The 20502-nt window shown below is 49.3% G+C and overlaps 1 protein-coding gene and 2 non-coding genes across 3 annotated transcripts; all 3 read right to left on the bottom strand.

Annotated features, from left to right (window-relative positions):
* Positions 1 to 8156: 8156 nt before the first annotated feature.
* TRNAC-GCA (transfer RNA cysteine (anticodon GCA)) lies at positions 8157 to 8228 on the bottom strand. The gene has a single exon. It is a non-coding gene; the product is annotated as a tRNA-Cys (tRNA).
* A 4957-nt stretch (positions 8229 to 13185) lies between these two features.
* Positions 13186 to 13257, bottom strand: TRNAC-GCA (transfer RNA cysteine (anticodon GCA)). The gene has a single exon. It is a non-coding gene; the product is annotated as a tRNA-Cys (tRNA).
* Positions 13258 to 16777: 3520 nt separating this feature from the next.
* LOC144093728 (uncharacterized) lies at positions 16778 to 18064 on the bottom strand. Its single transcript, XM_077627404.1, has one exon. The coding sequence runs from the start codon at positions 18062 to 18064 to the stop codon at positions 16874 to 16876; it is 1191 nt and encodes a 396-aa protein (XP_077483530.1). The 3' UTR covers positions 16778 to 16873.
* Positions 18065 to 20502: the final 2438 nt, after the last annotated feature.

The following is a 20502-nucleotide window of genomic DNA, read 5'->3' on the forward strand; positions in this document are numbered from 1 at the left end:
TGCGAGCACCGCGGATCATATTGCCCTCGAGTGTGGTAACATCGGGAGTGACCTTCTCCGCAAAGGCCATCGCTCATCTGGAGTTCGTGCTCTCCTGGACGTCGTTCGCAGGGAATTTAGCAGCGTTCCGGTTTTAGAAGCGGTGTTTCACCTCACCGGCAGCTGACCGTGACGACCGGGCCGCAACATCGATCGCCTGCGACGGCTGCGGCAATCTGACCGATGGACGCATCGCTCTTCCACTCGCGCTTGGACACAGCGATCGCACTATTGATCCAACGAGCCTTCAGCTGGAGATGGCTCGCAGTACGTGCCTCTATCACTTTTGTTCGACTGACAGTGCGTGCGCCAGGTTGGTGCAAGTCCACTTTGTGCCACGGCAGTGATATTTTGGAGCGATAGTTGCGTGGAGGGCTCTCTCCGGGGCAGACAGTTTCGACGTCGCTGGATGCCGTAACCAAAAACTCCCACCTTCACCTGCTGGCCAATGAGAACAAAGTCCAGGTGGACTTGAGTCGTTTGAGCTGGAAAGTAGCGCTCTTGAGGACGGGCCACTCGTGGTCGCGTAGCCCATTCTTCGTATGGGAGTCGGTGCTGTCATAGGGCCGAGCAGGTTGTATGCGGTGCAGGTATCGGTATTCCTTCCTCGCCGCGAGGGGGGGGGGGCAAAAAGTTGCAAAGTGTTATAATAATGAATGCAGTCTTTAAATACATTCGCATCAGGATTGTCATCTCCTCAAAAATTGACTTGCTAAAAATATGTGACTTTTCGGCCAGGCGCGTGAGGCATTAAAAATGAAAAGGCAGAGAAATGAGCAGTAACTGTCTCACTTCTATGTGTACACGTAAACCGCGCCTGAGTGACGAGACGAAGAAGGGAATCGAAAGATCTATTTTTTCGTACAAGTGGAGAGAGGGGAGAAGAGGGAGCGAAAGACGCCCGTTACGGGGCTGCGCGATATGAAGCCCGGCATACAATGAGTTTCAATTAATGCGTATTTACCACTCCTGCACACAGATTTTTCAGTTGGGCACAAAGTGAACACCAACCTGTACCCCACACCTGTAGCCAACAGAATACAAGACAAGCCCGGTGCAGTAATGGATACTGTATGAACAGAGAGGGAGAGAGGGCGCTAGAGGACGGTGTAGAAGAGAGGAAAGAGGAAGCCACGAAGTTGATAAGGAAATTAGGGAGGTCATCTAACGACTACGGTTCCCATCACGGGAACACACAGAAGCAAGCATGACACAGTTATCGGAAGAGTAAATAGGCCAAAAATGGTAATCTTATGGACAAAAGAAACAGCAAGTGCAGGTCCTCGTCCAGGCTAAAATAAAGCAGTCCTCTGATCGCTGGCTGGCTGAAGTTCGCGATGCAACTAAACGGGGCCAAGAAGATTCTGGAACCATATAAGCTGGCTGGGCAACGCTAATCACATAAAGCAGGAACAGATTCACGATGCCGAGGGAAAATGTTCAGAGAGAGAGCGGACGCTGTGAACTACATTGTATAAGTTAAAGCTGAGTCTTTAAGGAACGGCGGTAGAGTAATCTCCCCGAATGAGGAAGCAACACAGGACAGCACAATAGAAAACGGCTTAGAACTGACCAGTCTTAACTGAAGATAGGCGGAAGCAAGTATTCCTATATGCAGATCCCCAAGGATAGACGAAATTTCAATCTAGCTGATTAATGAAATTGGCCCAAATACCAAGGAAATGCTAATAAAAGAATTGGAGGGAGTCATAACAAATAAGCAAATTCCGCACAGCTTTAAACAGAGTAAAACGAATTTGATTTATGAAGAGAAAGGCGATAAGACGAACATAAAATCCTTCCGACCGATTGCGATAACATCAGTTATATGCAGGCTGCCGATGCAGGCGGTGAAATTAAAAATGCAGTCATGGGTAGAAAGTAATAGAACACACGGAGAACTTCACAACGGGATCAGAAGTGATAGGCGTGTAGATGATAGCCTGTTCGTGCTTACCCAGTTCATAGATATAACTAAGATGGATACAGACCTCTGTATTTAGCCTTCCTGGACATAAGCGGTGCATACGACAACGCTAACAGAGAACTTCTGTGGAACATATTCATTAAAAGATGAAGGCATCGGTCATGAGGTAATTGATTTCTAAAGGAAATAAATCGAGAAAATAAAGTTGAAATAACTTGGGAAGGAAATAGGAGTACGACAACAGCCAAGGTACATTAAGGATTAAGGCAAGGTTGTCCTCTATCACCGCTGTTCATCATGCTTTTATGATAAGTATAGAAAGAAGGCTACAATGAAGCAATCTAGGCTATAATCTGTCGCACACATTAGGCGGAAGGGGGGAAGGGGATATTGCACTGTTAGCAGATAGCCAGGAAGATTTGCAAACTCCGGTTAATTGCTGTGGAGACGAAGGAGACAGTATAGGTTTCAGTTTTAGCGCACCTAAGTGAGGTGAGATGATTTTCAACAATACATCTGATCAGGAGCTTACAATACAAGGCCATTAAATACCCTGAGTGGCCGCATATAAATATTTCGGGGTATTGGAAAACGAAGGGCAGATGTACACGGAAAAACACGAACAGTCTCTCATAGCAAAAGGGCGAAGAGATGCCGGGATAATGAAACATAGGGCATTGTGGGGGTACAACAGGTATGAAGTACTGAGAGGTATTTGGAAAGGAATATTGGTGCCGCAGCTTACTTTTGGGATTGCGGTTCTGTGCTTGTGGGCAGAAGTTCAGTCGAGATTAGAAGTAAGTTAGAGAGCTGTTGGAAGATTAGCACTAGGTGCCCACAGAAGACCACAAACGAAGCAGTACAGAGGGATATGGGCTAGGTATCGTACGAAGCACGGGAAGCTCAGTGTAAAATACTATGCGAAGAACGCCTGAGAAAATTGGACGATAACAGGTGGGCAGCTCAGGTATTTAAATACCTATACACAACGAGCGTTGACTCACACAGGCGGAAAAGATTTAGGAAGTTAACCAGTAAGTATGTCAAACACGAGGACGGAGAAAGAAAGAGCATTAAACGACAGGTTAAAAAAGCGGAAGGTAAAAACTGGATAGATTCAAAAGAGAAGAAGCACAGTGTAGAACTGTATCGATAATGGAAAAGGCAGATCAGGAAGGAAGCGTTTTATGATAACTCAAGAGGCAGTGCTCTACTCTTTGAAGCTAGGTCAGGATGTCGTAGAACGCGCAGCTACAAAAAAGAAATTTAACGAAGAAGATGACACATGCTCTGTGTGTGGTCAATCTGTAGAAACAATAGAACACCTCATACAAAAAATGATGGTATCCATCCCGATGTCGATGCGGCACAGTCACCCTTCCTGAGGCCCTAGTGTTTAGAGAAGATAGTCATGTCATACTATCATTTAATACCAGTTACTGGAATAAAAATGCGGAAGAAATGCGGGACAGGACGAAAGGGTGGATGGGCTGTAATCTTTCCATTTTCGCGCGTGCAACTGTATGTAAAAACTTTCTTGTTGGAAGGATCATGTACTTACTTCAGGTATTATATTGTTCACGAAACAATATCCAAAGGTTCCATCTGGTTTTTCCTGTCTTCATTTGGGCGTCCAATTGGGAACGAATTCTCAGAGATAATCACTTCTGGAGAGTAAAGGTCAGAGGACTGTCTCTAATGCATCTATATGTACGGCAGGTGGTTTCAAGGTTTTGCCTCTTGCGTGACCGAAATGACGTCTTCTTGCGAACATTCATACAAACCATGTTATCTAATGCACTTCCAGAATTCATAGACTCTTCGTACAATGCTTAGAGGTACACAGTGCCTCGCTTCGTGCGAGAGGTGGTCTGGTCGTTCAGGTTTTTGAAAGTGCGGTTCTCGCTAGAGTATTTAGCGAGTGTAACGCCGAAGCGACTATACATGGATCTTGTTGAACAGTTGTTTCCAGCTCCACTGCACATAACCTTATACTGTGAAGGCCTTGGAAAAGACGTTCTCAGGCAAGTTAAGAAGATGACTGTTGCACCTGGCGTCAAAACATTCTTTTTCAAATTGCATACAGGAACCCTAAAATAAAATATGGCTATAGGAAAAGGGCCTTTTTGTTCCTTGGGGCCCAAACTGTCTCTTGTGCAGCATAAAGCCAGAGACGGTAGAACACGTGTTCCTGGGGTGTTGGGATGCGGTGTTCTACTGGGATGTTTTGCAAAGAACCCCTTTTGCAAAGACTTGCCATTGACACCACGCGGAATTCACTACCTGACCACTGAAAGTGATGTTGCACAGTATGACCAATTATGTTATTGGGCCTTCACAGCATTTGTAGGAGTAGAATGGCTGCTAGACATTGTGACTTGGATGCACGATCGGTATGGGAATATTTTGTTGAACATATGTATAAATTAAGAGAAGTCCTGAAGCAGCAGGACTATGCGGATGAAGTATTGAGAATGATGGACCAACCTGTTTTAATGAAAGTCCATTAGACACAGTTGTCTGCCAAGGGGCATGGCAACTACGATATATTACTGACGTTTTTATTCATGCAAGAAACAAAAAAGTAGCGTAGTCGTTAGCACGCTTGGCTGCGGATCGGAAAGATGGTGATTAGAACCTAACCGTGCACAAAGATTTTTTTGTAGCGACAGATGCACTGCGCGCACAATCCAGCATTTCACCCTGAGCCTGGGAGGCCGATAGTGTGCATGCGCGAAACCAGAGAGGAGCGAGCATGACGTCAGAGTTCGCCGCCGCCACCGCGCGAGGAGCCGCGCCAGCCCGACTACGCCCGCCGGTGCCGCGAGTGAATGCGCGTTCGCGGTAACCAGAGGAGGGCAGCAGATTCGCAGCGCATAACGTCAGAGCTCAGCTGCCGCCGCGGCCCCGTGTGGAGTCGTGGGGATAAACTGCGTACGTGCGACTGTGTGTATAAAAGCTGAGGTGATACGACCCCATGTATCATAATCGCTTCGTATGGAGCTAGCGATCCTCGCATTCAGGCTAAAAAGTAAGGAACTACCATTGACCTTGTGTAACTGAGGTCCGAGTATTTTATACATTACGGTCTGTAGCCTGCCTGCAAGAACCTTCATATAAATTTTGTAGTCGACATTTGTGAGGGCTATGGGCCTGTACGATGTTACCTGTCTGAGTTTTTCTGTTTGATCGGTTTTTGGTATGAGCACAGTATGCGAGGATGCATATGATGTAGGCAGAGAATGCAACTCATACGCTTCATTAAATACCATTGAGAGGAGCGGTGCTAGTTCCTTCTTGAAAGCTTTATAAAAAGCCGCGCTCAGGCCGTCAAGCCCCGGATACTTTCCTGAGTTTAATTTATGAATAGCCTGTTCCACTTGTTCGCTAATTGGCAGCTCTAATCTTATTCTGTCTGCATCATCAATACGTGGCATGGCCCCTAAGAATATCTCCTTAAATCTTCCCATGTCTACATGGCTCAAAGTGAAAAGCGCTTGATAGTAATCAAAAAAAGCCTTTGCTATGCTGTCGTCGTCAGATGCAGTGGCACCGCCCCATTGAACTTCCGCGACATGGTTTCGCCGAGCGTGCGCCTTTTCCATTCCTAACGCCCGTTTTGTGGGCGTTTCGCTCGCGGCGAATTGCTCAGCCCTCGCGCGCTTAAGTGCACCGTGATATCGCTCTTCCTCTATCGTTTCTAGCTTTTGTTTGGTTTTTCTGACGTCTTCACTGAAAACGCCCAGTGCCTTGCATTCCTGGGCTAATAACTTGTCCAGTAAGGACTTCAAATGTGCCTCGCTTAACCTTTCTTGAAAAACGTATGCAGCTGGCCCTTTCTATTGCATACACTTTTATCTGCTGTTTGCAACTTTCCCATTCTTCTCCAGCTGCCCGATTGCCATTAACGGCTATTTTATTAATTTCCTGTGCTGCAAACCCGGTGAAAATTTCGTCTTTCAGAAGCCTATTGTTGAATTTCCAGAGGTCCCATTGGAAAGAGTTTTTACGTTTTACCGCGCCTATACTACATTTCACCAAGCAGTAGTCCGAGAAAATTGCAGGAACAACATCGTAGCTGTGACACTTTGGCGACAGGTCGACCGATACATATATTCTATCAAAGCGGGCATGGCTACTTCGTTGGAAGTGCGTGAACATCATGCCGCGCTTGTATACCACACATTCAGTCACGTCCTCCAATGCAAACTTATCGATCAAGCGACGGAGAAGTTCGGTGCTTTCATCGCGGTGGGACCGCGTGCTGGTTTTGTCAGCCGCGCTCAAGACACAATTAAAATCTCCCAACAATATCAGGTGTTTTTCAGTGCTTAAGAAACGCTGAATGCTCTCAAAAAAGGCTACCCTATCCTCGCCCAGGTTAGGTGCGTAAACGCAAATTAGTCGCCATTCAGAGCGGGCGAAAGCAAAATCCACCACTTCACAACGACCCGAAGGGCACGATGTGTACGTCTGCACCTCGAGGCTAGGCAGCTTTTTTATAAACACAATGCATCCGGCAGATGTGCCGACGGCATGGCTCACGACCGCATAGAATCTTGACGTAAAACGTTGCACGATGCTCTCGGTGTCTTGCTGCCCTTCCACTTTCGTTTCCTGAATAGCAAGCAGATCGATATTATGATCTGTTAAAATGCGGTGCACTTGGCTCTGCTTCCTCTTAGCTGCAAAACCTCTGACATTGAGCGTTGCAAAAGTCAAGGAGGTTGCAGAAGCCATATTTAAAACTTGTGATGACGCCGAGAGCACCGTGCTCACCTTTCACATCTAGCACGAAGCTAGACGCCGTTGCCACCACCGGAGCCGTCAGAAGCGGATGCCTGGTTTTGCTGCGGAGGCAGTGGAGGCGCCTTCTCGGCGACCCGCTTGCCTGGCGCAAGGTTGGGCGTTGGCCTGAGTGCTGATCGCCCGGACTGGACTGTTTTTGCTGGCGGCTCCTCAACGCCGCCAGCTGCGGGCTTGTCCCCTTCGTTGTCGGTCAGGTCGTGAGGTCGCTTGGCATGGGCGGCGACGGTAGTCACACGGCCGCTGCTCTGGTCCATCTGTTCCTCGCTGTCGGTGGCTGGTCGACATTTTTAGCCGGATGACTGGTCCCGTCTCTGGACGACCCTTCATTTGTGCCAGCAGGAATTCCCGTCCCCGGTTCCTTCCCACCGCCGCTGGCCATGTTTCCGTCGAAGCTCGGGTGCCCAGAAGACTCCGTCGTCACCGCCGCTTTCGTCGTCACGTCGGTTCCCTTTGCCGCCTCTTCTGTCTCGGCGACGTCCATAATGTGCTCCGTCGTGTCGACTCCCATTGCCAGCCCGGTTGCCACTGCGTATGTGCGGACGCAGTCGCTGTCGGCGCGGCCGTAACGCCTGCATTTCGAACACCGGGGCACTTTACATTCTCGCCGAACGTAGCCCGTGCCATGACAGCGCAACACTGCATCGGTCGCCCAGGCACCACAACAAGGGCCAACTCCCCGGCGACACGTACCTGGTGAGGCAGAACGTCGACCTTCAAACCAGGTTTCAGTTTTAGGAGCACGGTTCCTGTTGTAGATCCCTTGTCGTGGACGCCTTGGACGCGCCACCGTTCCCGGGTAACTTCGGTTACCTTCCCGAACGCAGCAAAAGCCGTCCGGATGTCGTCATCGGCCACGCCTTCCAGCATCCAGTGGAGCCGTACCTAGACTTGTTGGTCTTCCGGATCGATGATAAGACATCGCCGTCCTTTCACTTTCACTTCCTTGAGGCGAGAAGCCTCTTGGCTCGTTCAGCGGTCTTGAAAGTCACAGCCCAAACGTGATTGATTTGGTACGCCCCCAAAGCCACCACGTCAGGGAGCGTACCAGCCTGGGCCAGCGCATCACGAAAATCCTCGACCCGAAAGGGCCTACCACGAACCTCACCGTGCAGATAAACTGTGTTTAAAACCACACGTCCGGTAGGCAGCTGTGGCAAGATCACCTGATAGTCCGTATCTTCGTTTCCCTCGATCCTGTTTCCTCGGCTAGCAAGGGCCGCAGTCGCCGTTCCGCCGGAGCTCATGATCCTGCGTCCGTCACACTCGGTGGCCGGAAGTAGAATGCCACTGAGCTATGCCCCCGAGGCAGAGGGCAGCGAGGCAAATTGTTCCTATAAAGAAGGAAATAAGAAAGCCGGCTGAAACAAAAGTGATTCCACAAAGGGGGCACCCGGGTTTGAACCCGGGACCTCTCGATCTGCAGTCGAATGCTCTGCCACTGAGCTATGCCCCCCCCTTTTTTCATTGCCGGGCTTCGACAGAATACAACAAAAGCATACACGGGTAGACACCCAAACTACAAGAAGGTAGCCTACAACCCCTAGAGGGCCAGGCCATGTCAGTTTAAAATTCCCTGAGTTTCGTCAAAGGTTCGAGCTTTGAAAGCCACTCAGGGGGAGATGCTTGTGTTTTCAGCACCTCGATGAACTTGTGCATTGTCTCACGGAAATACAATCGCGCAGGCCGCGCATCTGGGTCACAAGGAAAGCCTGCCATTCGGGAGCGCCATATGCTATGGAGGCCCGCGAGCATTACTAAATCCAACGGCATGCCATCTTCTTTTGCTGTAGGCAGGAATCGGATTCCATACGGATCCAATGGTAATTCTTTTTTGATGGTCCTTTGAAGGACGTCCCAAAAATATACCCCTTCCCAACAGTGCAAGAAAACAGGGTCGATTGTTTCTGGTTGTTTACATATAAGGCAGTGGGATCCCCAAGGTAGGTAAAACCCCTTTTTTTCTTGGAAAGATTTTACAGACAGAGTCCCGGTGTGAAGCTTGAAGAAGAAATTTTTTGTTCCCGGTGGTACCTGCATTTTTTTCACCCGTTTCAGGACATCTCTGCCTGGGCCTCCGGAGCATAATGCCCTGTACATTGGTTCCGGCAATAACACGTCACATACATCCTTGTACAATGTTTTCCGCTGAACACCACTTAAATAATTTTTAGAAAATCTTGCCGTCAAAAACCTGACGCTAAACACAACATCTCTAAGAAAACCAAAAATACCTCCAGTCATAGTCTCCGTTCCAACAATGAAATCTGGCACAGCACGCCCGAGCCTGACTTGGCATACGGTACGTAGAAAGGGATCTTTAACGTCTCGGATAAACAAAAATCTGTTTACTATCTGCCGTATGAACAAGTGCCCCAGACCAAGTCCCCCTACCTTGACGCTCCGAAACAAATTTGTCCGGCTGCACCTCTCCCATTTTGAGGCCCATATAAAGACAGCGAAAATACGGTGCAGCTTTTGCGCATTTAACCGTGAGCAGTGGAGTCCTTGCATCACGTACCAGAGCTTGCTTATCAAAAACAAATTGCACACAGTTGCTCTTGCAAATACCGACAAATTAGCACTTTTCCATTTTTCGGCTTTCTCACGCGTTTCTTCAACCTGTGTTTTCCAAAAAGGCTCAGTGTCCCTGTAAAATTCGAGTGGAACACCTAAGTATTTCACGGGTGTTGTCACCCAAGAAACGGTGGCGAAAACAGCTGGAGTTAACGGCCATTTTCCGTGCCAGAATCCCAGGCACTTGTCCCAATTCACCAAACTTCCGGTGACCTCACTGAAACCCTTTACTGCTTCGATTGTCCTGCTTATGCTATCTTGGTTAACGCAGAAAACAGCAACGTCATCTGCGTATGCTAAGAGCTTCACTTCTGATGCCTGTACACGAAAACCATGAATAGCCTCATTTCCTATAATGTTTAGGCAGAGGGTTTCTATATAAATACAAAACAGCAGGGGGCTGAGGGGACAGCCCTGGCGTACCGATCTCTGCACACTAATGGGGGCCCCCAAGGTCTTGTTTACTATTAACCTCGTAGTGCAGTTACGGAAAGCCATGGCCGCACCCTCTCTGATAACAGAACCAACTTTAATGTAATGTAGAATGAAAAGCAGCAAATCGTGCGCCACACAGTCAAACGCCTTCTCAAGGTCAATCTGAAGAACTGCGACCCGAGCATATATTGCGTCACAACAGTCAAGCACGCACCTAGCCTTGTGAATATTCTCAACAATGGAACGACCCTTGATCAGACACGTTTGGTGAGGTCCGACTATTTTATGCATTACGGTCTGTAGCCTGCCTGCAAGAACCTTCATATAAATTTTGTAGTCGACATTTGTGAGGGCTATGGGCCTGTACGATGTTACCTGTCTGAGTTTTTCTGTTTGATCGGTTTTTGGTAGGAGCACAGTATGCGAGGATGCATATGATGTAGGCAGAGTATGCAACACATATGCTTCATTAAATACCACTGAGAGAAGCGGTGCTAGTTCCTTCTTGAAAGCTTTATAAAAAGCCGCGCTCAGGCCGTCGGGCCCAGGCGACTTTCCCGAGTTTAATTTATCAATAGCCTGTTCCACACCTTGTTCGCTAATTGGCAGCTCTAATCTTATTCTGTCTGCGTCATCATCAATACGTGGCATGGCCCCTAAAAATATATCCTTAAATCTTCCCATGTCAACGTGCCTCGAAGCGAAAAGCGCTTGATAGTAATCAAAAAAAGCCTTTGCAATGCTGTCATCGTCAGATGCAGTGGCACCGCCCCATTGAATTTCCGCGATAGGGTTTCGCCGAGCGTGCGCCCTTTCCATTCCTAACGACAGTTTTGTGGGTGTTTCGCTCGCGGCGAATTGCTCAGCTCTCGCGCGCACAAGTGCGCCGCGATATCGCTCTTCCTCTATCGTTTCTAGCTTTTGCTTGGTTTTTCGGACGTCTTCACTGAAAACACCCGGTGCCTTGCATTCCTGAGCTAATAACTTGTCCAGTAAGGACTTCAAATGTGCCTCGCTTAACCTTTCTTGAAAACGTATGCAGCTGGCCCTTTCTATTGCATGCACTTTTATCTGCTGTTTTCAACTTTCCCATTCTTCTCCAGCTGCTCGATTGCCATTTACGGTTATTTTAGTAATTTCCTGTGCTGCAAAGCCGGTGAAAATTTCGTCTTTCAGAAGCTTATTGTTGAATTTCCAGAGGTCCCACTGGAAAGAACTTTTACGTTTTACCGCGCCTATACTGCATTTCACCAAGCAGTGGTCCGAGAAAGTTGCAGGAACAACATCGTAGCTGTGACACTTTCGCGACAGGTCGACCGACACATATATTCTATCAAGGCGGGCATGGCTACTTCGTTGTAAGTGCGTGAACATCATGCCACGCTTGTATACCACGCATGCAGTCACGTCCTCCAATGCAAACTTATCGATCAAGCGACGGAGAACTTCGGTGCTTTCATCGCGGTGGGACCGCGTGCTGGTTTTGTCAGCCGCGCTCAAGACACAATATCTCCCAACAATATCAGGTATTTTTCTGTGCGTAAGAAACGCTGAATGCTCTCAAAAAAACCTACCCTATCCTCGCCCACGTTAGGTGCGTAAACGCAAATTAGTCGCTATTCAGAGCAGGCGAAAGCAAACTCCACCACTTCACAACGACCCGAAGGGCACGATGTGTACGCCTGCACCTCGAGGCTAGGCAGCTTTTTTATAAACACAATGCATCCGGATGTGTGCCGACGGCATGGCTCACGACCGCATAGAATCTTGAAGTAAAACGTTTCACAATGCTCTCGGTGTCTTGTTCCCCTTCCACTTTTGTTTCCTGAATAGCAAGCAGATCGATATTATGATCTGTTAAGATGCGGTGCACTTGGCTCTGCTTCCTCTTAGCGGCAAAACCTCTGACATTGAGCGTTGCAAAAGTCAAGGAGGTTGCAGAAGCCATATTTAAAAACGCGTGAAGACGCCGAGAGCACCGTGCTCACCTTTCACGTCTAGCACGAAGCTAGACGCCGTTGCCACCACCGGAGCCGTCAGGAGCGGATGCCTGGTTTTGCTGCGGGGGCAGTGGAGGCGCCTTCTCGGCGACCCGTTTGCCTGCCGCAAGGTTGGGCGTTGGCCTGAGTGTTGGTCGCCTGGACTGGCCTGTTTTCGCTAGCGGCTCCTCAACGCCGCCATCTGCGGGCTTGTCCCCTTCGTTGTCGGTCGGGTCGTGAGGTCGCTTGGCTGGGGCGGCGACGGTCGTCACACGGGCGCCGCTCTGGTCCATCTGTTTCTAGCTGGTTGGTGGTTGGTCGACTTTTTTAGCCGGATGACTGGTCCCGTCGCTGGATGACCCTTCATTTGTCCCTAGCAGGAATTACCGTCCCCGGTTCCTTCCCAACGCCGCTGGCCGTGTTTCCGTCGCCGCTCGGGTGCCCCGAAGACTCCGTCATCACCGCCGGTTCCGTCATCACGTCGGTTCCCTTTGCCGCCTCTTCTGTCTCGGCGACGTCCGTAATGTGCTCCGTCGTGTCGACTCCCATTGCCAGCCCGGTTTCCACTGCGTATGTGCGGACGCAGTCGCTGTCAGCGTGGCCGTAACGCCTGCATTTCGAACACCGGGGCACTTTACACTCTCGCCGAACGTGGCCCGTGCCATGGCAGCGCAAGCACTGCATCGGTCACCCCGGCGCCACAACAAGGGCCAACTCCCCGGCGACACGCATCTGGTGAGGCAGATCGTCGACCTTCAAACCAGGTTTAAGTTTCAGGAGCACAGTTCGCATTGTAGATCCCTTGTCGTGGACGCCATGGACGCGCCACCGTTCCCGTGTAACTTCGGTTACCTTCCCGAACGCAGCAAAAGCCGTCGTGATGTCTTCGTCGGCCACGTCTTCCTGCATCCAGTGGAGCCGTAGCTTGACTTGTTGGTCTTCCGGATCGATGATAAGACATCGCCGTCCTTTCACGTTCAGTTCCTTGAAGGCAAGAAGCCTCTTGGCTCCTTCAGCGGTCTTGAATGTCACAGCCCAAACGTGGCTGATTTGGTACGCCCCCAAAGCCACCACGTCAGACACCGTACCAGCCTGGGCCAGCGCATCACGAAAATCCTCGACCCGAAAGGGCCTAACACGAACATCACCGTGCAGAAAAAGTGTGTTCAAAGCCACACGTCCGGTAGGCAGCTGCGGCAAGATCACCTGATAATCCGTATCGTCGTTTCCTTCGATCCTGTTTCCGCGGCTAGCAAGGGCCGAAGTCGCCGTTCCGCCGGAGCTCATGATCCTGCGTCCGTCACACTCGGTGGCCGGAAGTAGAATGACTGAGATATGCCCCCGAGACAGATGGCAGCGAGGCAAATTGTTCCTATAAAGAAGAAAACAAGAGAGCCGGCTGAAACAAAAGCGAATCCACAAAGGGGGCACCCGGGTTTGAACCGGGGACCTCTCGATCTGCAGTCGAATGCTCTACCACTGAGCTACGCCCCCTTTTTTTTTCTTTATTGCCGGTATTTTGACCCACATGAAAAGAAAGCACATATTCATACATAAGCACTAAAACACAATCAACATCTTTGTTAAAACAACGGCCGCTCAGCTTGTGCGGTCACGCTCATGCTGAAATTCCTTCATCGCCAATAATAACTCAACACGTGACAGCCACTCTGGACTACATTCCAGCATCTTTTTCTCCTGAACAAAGTTGCTTATGCTTTCTTTGAAATATTGACGTGCCGGTCTTGCATCGAGATCGGCGTGCCTTACTACCATTCTGCATTTCCAAATACTGTGTAGGGCTATTAGCATGATCAAATCAAATGGGGTACCGTCATCACTTTCAATTGGCAAGTAGCGAATTCCGTACCCATTATGCGGAAATTCTTTTTTGATTGTGCGCTGAAGCACATCCCAAAGGAACACAGCATCCCAGCATTCAAGGAACACATGCTCAATTGTCTCCTCCTTTCTGCATATTATACAGTGAGTACCCCAGGGAACAAAAAAAACCTTTTTCAGCCATCCACGGTTTGACAGTCAGATTTCCAGTGTGTAATTTGAAAAAGAAAGTCTTAACACCAGACGGGACTAACATTGCCTTAACACGCTTTAGTACATTGTTACCTATACCTTCCCTGTAAAGGGACCGATATAAAGGCACGGGGAGAACCACACTACAGAGGTCTTTATACAGTTTTTTCCGGTTGACTTCACTCAGGTATTGGAGTGAAAACCGCGCCATCAAAAACCTACATGAAACCACAACTTCGCGTAGAAAACCATGCACTCCACCGGGCATACTGCGAGCAGAGACAACCATATTAGGCAAGTGCTTCCCCAGGCGAAGTTGACAGACAGTGTGTAGAAACGGGTGCTTAACGTCCCGAAGAAATAAATACCGATTGACAACCTGTCTGAAAAAAAAATGTGACAAACTGAGTCCTCCATTTCGAACTCGTAGAAATAAATTGGTGCGGCTTGATCTCTCCCAGGAAGATGCCCACACGAACACTGCAAACACCCGATGAAATTTTTGGATATGAACCCTGGAGCAATGCAAGACTTGAAGGACATACCAAAGTTTGCTCACTAAAAATATGTTGCAAATTGTGGCTCTCGAGAACATTGACCAATTCCAGCCATTCCATTTATTCACTCTTTCCCTCATTTTATCCACTTCACTCCTCCAGTAGGCTTCGCTGTCTTTGTAACACTCAAGAGGAACTCCCAAGTATTTAACAGGAGTCGTAGTAAAACTCATGTTGGCAAAAGTGTCTGGGGCCTCCGGCCAATCCCCGTGCCAGAATCCCAGGCACTTACTCCAGTTTACCGCGCTGCCACTGGCCGCACAAAAACTTTTAACACACTTAACAGCCTGTGTTACACTGTCGTAATCATTACAAAACATGGCTATATCATCCGCATAAGCCAACAGTCGGACTTTTAACTGATGTAGTTTAAAACCGCGCATACAATCGCTCTGTATAACGCTCAAACAAAATGACTCTATATACAAACAAAACAACAGTGGCGAAAGAGGGCAACCCTGGCGCACCGAGCGTTTGACTGGAATGCGTGAACCCACAACCTTGTTGACAATTAGACATGTCGTGCAATCCTGGTACACCATGGCGACCCCGCCTCGAATAATTCTACCCACATTCACATGATTTAGAATGCACAGAAGAATTTCATGAGGCACCCTATCGAAAGCTTTATCCAGATCAATTTTGATCATTGCCACTTGTGTGCCCATTGCGTCGCAGCACTCAAGGATACTATGCGCTACATGTATATTTGAGAAAATAGATCGGCCTTTAATACCGCACGTTTGATGCGGCCCCACCAGGTCAGTAATGACTGTCTGCAATCGCTTAGCCAAAATTTTCATCATTATCTTATAGTCTCCATTTGTGAGGCAAATTGGACGGTAAGAAGTTACTCTGCGCAATACAGAGGGGTCTTCTGATTTCGGTATAAGAACAGTGTGGGAGGATGTGAAGGAAGGCGGCAGTACATTGAGATCGAATGCCTCATTATAGACAGCAGCTAAAACTGGTGAAATTGTTCTTTTTAGACGTTTATAAAAGGCTGAGGTCAGACCATCCGGGCCCGGAGACTTCCCCGGGTGCAAGCTTTCAATAGCGTTTTTCACCTCCTCTACTGAGATAGCTGCCTCCAATAATTCCTTCGTACTGTCGTCTTGGCTGGGCATCAACAAAAGGAAGTCCTTCTTGAAACGATCAATGTCAACTGAGCAGTTGGCAAATAACCCACTGTAGTGCTCGAAGAAAGCGCGCTCAATATCTTCTGCTGTGTCACTAACTTTTCCACCAACTTCAATTTCCACTATCTGATTGCGCCGCGCGTGCCACTTTTCTGCGCCCAACGCTCTTTTTGACGGAGCTTCCCCCGCTATCAGCTTTTCAGCTCTCGCTCGCACCAGAGCACCGTGGTATCTTTCGATGTCGAACTGTTCTATTTTATGCTTTAGTGCGCGAATATCGTCCATGAACATGCCGGGTCTACTACACTCTTCACTGATCAATTTTTCCAAGTTTCTGCGCATCGTTTTTTCCTCTGCCCCCTTTTGTCTGCGTATAGCGCTCGCCCGCTCCAATGCTTTCATTTTAACTGTCTGCTTGAAGTTCTCCCATTTTTCTCTGTACGTTGTATTACCCAAATGTTTCATTGCATCAACTTGCGTCGTCACGTCTGCCATAAAAATTTCATCATCCAGTAATTTTGAATTCAATTTCCATAACTGCCACTCGAAGCTTCTTTTCCTTTCTTTCGTGCTTGCCACTAGAAAACTGACTAAGCAGTGATCAGTAAATGAAACAGCGCTCACTCGGTACTCCTTGCAAAAGGGTACCAAATCAAGGCTTACGTATGCTCTATCCAAACGAGCGTGGCTCGAAGCCTGAAAATGGGTGTACTGCGTATTTCTTCCACCACCAAGGCATTCAGCCACATCCGCCAAACTACTGTTCCCTATTATTTCATTTAGGGCAGTCGTGCTTGCATCCTTGTAGGGTCGGGTGCTAGTTTTGTCCCGGGATGAAAGAACGCAGTTGAAATCGCCAATAAGAATGACCAACCTATTACACTGGGTATACTGTTTTAGCTGTTCAAAAAACCTGCACCTTTCCCCGGCAACAATCGGCGCATACAAACAGATTACACGCCACTCCAAGGACGACAACAAAAAATCACATACAATAAACCGTCCTGACGTGCATGACGTAACGGCTTCTATTTTAGCTCCTAGACTATGTCGGACCAACAATGCGCAGCCTGAAGAATATCCCACGGAATGGCTCACAATAGCACAGTATCGCGCTACGAATTGCTGCACCATGCCCCCGGTTTCCACGTCGCCCTCGACTTTCGTCTCCTGCACTGCTAGAAAGTCAAGGTCAAAGTCGCTTAACAGGCGGTACAGTTGACTCTGCTTCCTCCTTGAGGCAAGCCCTCGGGCATTTAATGTTGCCACGCGAATGGACTTATCCATAGTCATCATAGCAAGGCGGGAAAGAAAACCGGGGGCATGGCGCTTACCTCACAACTGCGGTTTGATCCGGAGTGTGCTAGCACAGGGCGGTCCTCACGGCGGCATAGGCGGCGTTTCCGCCGTCTTGCGCGCCGCCGAAGTGTTCGGCAGCGGTCGAAATGAAGGACGCCGTCCAACAGTCGTCTTGGCTGGCGGCTCGTCTGCAGCAACGACACTAAGCTCCTTCCCATTTTCGCCTGCGTCGTGAGGTCGCTTTGCAGCGGCACTAATACTGTCGCTGTCCATCACGGTGACTGGTGCCGGCTCGGTGGGTGGTTTCTCGCCTCCTCCGGGAGAGGGGTGGCCCGTAGTGCTTGCCTCATCCTTCTCGTTCCCGCCTTCTGCGTCGTCATGTCGCCGCTTGTCTGCGGGTTTATCTCCGCCGTCAATTAGTTGTTCCCCTTGAAAGTTCGACGATGCACCTTGCGTAACCAGGTTACGGCTCGTCCTTGCTGTTTCCTCTGAGTCTTCCTCGTCCATCAGGTGGTCCGATATGTCGTTTGCCTGCACTGGTCCGGCTACGCTGGCGTACGTCTTTGCGCAATCAGCATCGACGTGGCCGAAACGACGACAACGACTACAGCGCGGCACTTTGCAGTCGCGACGTATGTGCCCGGTGCTCTTGCAGCGCAGACACAGAGGAGCGCGGCCCGGCACAACAACAAGAGTTAGCTCTCCGGCTATCTTGAGCTGATGCGGAATATCGTCTATTTTGACGTCGGCATGCAATTTTAGTCCAACTGTACGAGTCGTCGACCCTTTTTCAGTGACACCGAGCGCCCGCCACTTCTCCCGGGTCACTTGCAACACCTTCCCGTAGGGCGACAGTGCCACGCGAACGTCTTCGTCGGTAACGCCATGCAGCAACCAGTGCAGCTTTACGCGAACCTCTCGGTTATTCGGATCAATGAGCAAACATGGGCGATCCTTTACCTTCACGTCGACGGCCAAAAGCAGCTTCTGAGCAGCATCAGCAGTTGTCATTGTCACAGCCCACACGTGGTTCATTTGATACGCCCCCAACGCCACAACGTCGGGAAGCGCACCAAGGTTGGCCAAAGTGTCCCGGTAGTCTTCAACACGATACGGCCGGGCTCTTGGATCTCCGTGCATGAAAACGGTGTTGGGGACGATGTGTCCGGATGGCAGATTGGGCAGAATAACCTGGTAATCATCGGCAGTAGCCTCAAAAAACCTGTTACCGCGGCCCGACTGGGCCGCTGAAACCGCTCCGACGGAGCTCATGATAACGCGTCCGTCACGCTCGGTGGCCGGAAGTCGAATCACTGAGCTACGCCCCCGAGACAGGGGGCAGCGAGGCAAATTGTTCCTATAATGAAGGAAACAAGAAAGCCGGCTGAAACAAAAGCGAATCCACAAAGGGGGCACCCGGGTTTGAACCGGGGACCTCTCGATCTGCAGTCGAATGCTCTACCACTTTTTTTTATATCCCCTTTTTTTTTCTTTATTGCCTGGCTTTGGCTCATAACATTTAACCAAAAAAAACATTCAACAAAAAACACACAAAACACTATGTACATAAGACACTGTCGTGGTCAGCCAGCATGAGTCTGGCGTCGTCATTCTAAAATTCACGAAGCATACAGAGCGGCTCTAGCCTCGAGAGCCACTCGGGAGGCTCCGCAGCTGCTTTCTGGATGGCCAGAAAGCAGTCCATTCTTTCCCGAAAATAAATTCGGGCAGGTCGTGCGTCTTTGTCACAATAATAGCCTGCCATTCTGGAGCGCCATATACAGTGGAGGCCCAAGAGCATTATGAGATCAAATGGTACCCCATCCTCATTGTCTGTGCTTAAATAACGAATTCCCTGCGCGTCAAGTGGTAGCTCTTTCTTTATTGTCCTTTGTAACACATACCAAAAATAAACCCCTTCCCAGCAATGCAAAAAATCGTGGTCTATTGTTTCGGGCTGTTTACAAATTAAGCAGTTCGATCCCCATGGTAAAAAGAAATCCTTTCCTTCCAAAAACTTTTTAACTGGGAGTGTCCCGGTGTGTAATTTAAAAAAGAAGGTCTTTACTCCTGATGGCACCTGCATTTTCTTTACCCTTTTTAAAACACCAGCTCCAGGACCTCCACTGTACAAGGCCCTGTACATAGGCTCTGGGAAAACAATATCACAAAGATCATGGTACAACTTCTTTCTTTTAGTTTTATACAAATAATCGCTAGAAAAACGCGCTGAAAGAAACCTAACACTTGCTACAATCTCTTTGTAGTAACCAAAAATTCCACTCGAGAGCTCTTCTGTGGTAACAACAAACTCGGTCAGCAATCGCCGCAGCCTCACCTGGCACACGGTGCGCAAGAACGGGTCTGAGACGTCGCGAAAAAACAAAAAACGGTTCACCAGCTGCCTAAAAAAGAGGTGCCCTAGCCCCAACCCCCCGTCTTTTACCCGCCGGAACAGGTTCGTTCGGCTGCAACGTTCCCATTCGGAAGCCCATATAAAGACGGCAAAAATCCGGTGTAACTTGTGAATGTGCACCCGAGAGCAATGCAAAACCTGCATCACATACCAGAGCTTGCTAATAAAAAACAGGTTGCAGACTGTAGCTCTGGCGAAAATGGAGAGATTGGTGCCTTTACATTTTCCAGCTCTGTCACGTGCTTCTTTCGTTTGCTCTTTCCAATACTCCTAGCTTTCGCGATAAGCATCGAGCGGAACGCCCAAATACTTGCCCGGTGTCGTCGTCCACGGTACGTTGGCAAAATGGTCCGGGTGGGATGGCCACCATCCATGCCAGAGTCCGAGGCATTTGGACCAATTAACCCCGCTACCGGTGACTTCGCTGAACTCGCGTACACACCCGACAGTTTCGCTTATGTTCTCCTGATCAACCGTGAATACAGCAACGTCGTCAGCATACGCCAGCAGCTTAACTTCAGCAGCTTGCAACCTAAAGCCATTAATACTATTGTCTTCTAATATTTTCCTACACAGTGTTTCGATGTAAATACAAAATAAGAGAGGGCTGAGGGGGCAGCCCTGACGCACCGAACGCTGCACGCTATTGGGGGCCCCCAGGCACTTGTTAACAACCAATCTTGTCGTGCAGTTTCGATACGCCAGGGCTACACCCTCGCGGATAACTGAACCGACATTCACATGGTCTAAAACGGAAAACAAGATTTCATGAGAAACACAATCAAAAGCTTTTTCGAGATCAATCTGAAGCATAGCCACCCGCCCATTAATTGCATCGCAGGTTTGAAGTACACTGCGTGCTTTGTGAATGTTGGAAGATTTTCGGGACGCCCCCGCCAACGCTGGTGTGCTCCCCGACGTCGTGGCGTTGGGGGCGTATCAGATAAATCATGTGTGGGCGGTGACGCTCAGCAGTGCTGAAGCCACGAAAAAGCTTGCTGCATTGAAGGAGCTACAAGTGAAAGGACGCCGGTGCATCATTTTCGACCCGGAGGATCAGCAGGTTAAGCTGCGCCTGCATTGGATGCTGCACGGTGTGGCTGACGAAGACATCAGGACTGCTTTCGCGGCGTTCGGAAACGTGACGGAGGTGACGCGGGAGCGTTGGCGCGTCCAAGGGATGAAGGAGAAAGGCTCAACCACCAGGACCGTGCTACTCAAGTTGAAGCCTGGAATGAAGGTGGATGATTTGCCACACCAGTTGCGAGTAGCCGGTGAGCTGGCCCTCGTGGTT

The sequence above is a fragment of the Amblyomma americanum genome, chromosome 1 (genome assembly GCF_052857255.1).
Source record: "Amblyomma americanum isolate KBUSLIRL-KWMA chromosome 1, ASM5285725v1, whole genome shotgun sequence".
NCBI classification, from domain to species: domain Eukaryota; kingdom Metazoa; phylum Arthropoda; class Arachnida; order Ixodida; family Ixodidae; genus Amblyomma; species Amblyomma americanum.